At 37.7% G+C, this 2,481-nt stretch overlaps 1 protein-coding gene across 1 annotated transcript in view; it reads left to right on the top strand.

The window, feature by feature from the left end:
- The window catches only part of LOC106530872 (heterogeneous nuclear ribonucleoprotein L-like), a gene marked incomplete at its 5' end in the record, with an annotated part of 32,825 nt that overhangs the window by 20,906 nt on the left and 9,438 nt on the right, over positions 1–2,481 (top strand). Inside the window, 1 exon segment of the mRNA XM_014026582.1 lies at positions 1,408–1,529. Within this exon segment, the coding sequence (XP_013882036.1) occupies positions 1,408–1,529 (122 nt within the window).

Raw genomic sequence — 2,481 nt, 5'->3', positions numbered from 1 at the left:
GGCAATGAGCAGGGCAAGAATGACAGGAGCAGGAAATGAACATGACAAGGCAGACAGAAGCAGGATCATAACAGTCTGTCTGTTCTGTAATCATTTTCCTGAACACATGATTTTGATATACAGCTTTTATAGAATTATAACATTTTCCATCAATTCCTGCTTTTAATAACTGGAAATATAACAATTCTTGATTAACACAATCAAAAACTTTTTGGAAATCTATAAACACGCAAAAGGGGACTTTCCTTCTTGTCTCCTAACATTAACTATTGTGGTTAAATAATATATATGATCTATACAGGCTCTTTTCTATCTAAACCCTTTTTGTTCCTCTGTCAATAAATTACAAGATTCTAAATACTTAACTAACCTTTAATTTAGAACACGAGTAAAGTTTATGAACAGAACTAAGTAGACTAATGCCTCTTTAATTCAACCTGAGGATCAGTAATCTGAGACTTCATGATTGATTTAATTATAGATTTTTGCCAATCAGACAGGACCAAACACTGTTCAAAACGTGAAGTAAAAAAGTTTTATATAGAATTTGAAACAAACCAGKTTGTTTTAAGACYTCATTTGACAAATGATCRTARCCCTTAGCTTTCCTAAACTTTAACTTGTCAATAGCCTTATGAAGTTCAKTTTCTGAAATATGAGAGTTTMAATGAAGATTKGAGGTATTCAYTGGCATAAAATGATCAAATTGATTCTTAATAGTTACTGTCCTTTTTTAAATAAGAACGATCCCATTCAGGGGAGACAAGACTACCAGAGAATAAAGCTCCAAGGTCAGTTTACCACTTTTTCACATGAGCCATCCTCCTGAACCACTTCTAAAAGGACATTTTTAGATTTTCTGAGGCCTAATTGATTTATGAAATCCCAAAATGCCTGAGGATTATGAGTTTGATTAAATTCAATCCTTACTGCTTGACCTGGCTGATATTTTCTCTTATGTTCTGTCTTTTATCACATATACTTTGTCTTTAAATTAAAATTTTAACAGATGTTTTAAATACTTATGATATGTCAAAAATCTTTTTTCAGCAAATTTCATATCATTCCATAAAACATTAAATTCCTCATTCTAGTAAAATCTGTTTMTTTTGCCTTGTTACTTATTTTTACCAATAAAGTTTTTACTGAGTCATAAAAATACTTGCAAATACTTTCATGTTATTCATTCATCAAAATTTGATGATTAACATGATTTAGCTGGTCTACAATCTTACTAGCCACAGATTGTAATGAGAAAAGGACATGATAAGAGTTTTCTAGTAAAGCATTTTTAATTTAAAGTAACCTGACTCTCACCAGAAATGTGACTGACATTTCCCTGTCCACTAAATGTAACAAAAGTAAAAGTGACCCTAATACAAACAAGGCACTGTGTTGGGTTTTCAGGTGAAGTTCATGAAGAGTGTTCCTGGAACAGCACTCGTGGAGATGGGAGATGAATACGCTGTGGACCGAGCAGTGACTCACCTCAACAGCATCAAGGTGTTTGGAAAGAAACTCAATGTCTGGTAAGAAATTACACTTCTTCAACTTACAATAAAGAGTGAAATGTGGGGTTTGGATGGTGGTTTGAAGGGGCATGACAGTACATTGCCAGATTTATTTTGATTGTCAATTTCTGATGATTTTAAAGGGTTGACTTTGAAGGTATGTTCTGTCAAATAGTTATTAATACTTCACTAGCAAAGACCACGCCACAAAGATAAATTGAAGGTTTATTGCAAGAAGGGGATGAGTAGATGGATTAACTAGAAATGAGGACTGGTCATCTTGGGAGACTGCCAAAAAGCTTGAGAGATGAAGACTCAGTGTGGGGGTGCACCCTGGTGCACCCTTCAGGGAAAATGGCTTTCGTTTTTCATTTTTTTCCCTGAAAGTGTCAATGTCTCATCTCATTCTTCAGGCAATTAGATGGTCAGTGCCTCATCTCTTTCTTCATTCCCTGAGGGGGGTCAATACCTCATCTCATTCTTCATTCCCTGAAAGAGTAAATGCTTCATCTTATTCTCCAGTCACTGAGTTTCTCACCTTATCTCTAAGGGAGAGCTCAGACACCCTGCGGAGGAAACTCATTTCGGCCACTTGTATACGCAATCTCATTCTTTCAGTCACTACCCAAAGCTTGTGRCCATAGATGAGGGTAGGAATGTAGATTAACCGCTCCCGCTTCACCACAGCAGACCAGTACAGCTCGCGCATCACTGCCAACGCAGCACCAATCCGCCTATCGATCTCCCGCTCCATTCTTCCCTCATTCGTGAACAAGACCCCGAGACACTTAAACTCCTCCATTTGGGGCAGGATCTCTTCCCAGACCTGGAGAAGGCACCCTAACAATTTCTGGCTCAAGACCATGGTCTCGGATTTGGAGGCACTGATCCTTATCCCAGCCGCTTCACACTCAGCTGCGAACCGCTCCAGTGAGAGCTGGAGATCAGGATCCGATGAAACCAATAGGAC

The sequence above is a fragment of the Austrofundulus limnaeus genome, unplaced genomic scaffold (genome assembly GCF_001266775.1).
Source record: "Austrofundulus limnaeus strain Quisiro unplaced genomic scaffold, Austrofundulus_limnaeus-1.0 Scaffold569, whole genome shotgun sequence".
In the NCBI taxonomy this organism is placed as follows: Eukaryota; Metazoa; Chordata; class Actinopteri; order Cyprinodontiformes; family Rivulidae; genus Austrofundulus; species Austrofundulus limnaeus.
Note: the sequence above shows the minus strand (reverse complement) of the source record. Positions and strands in the feature narration are given on the sequence as shown.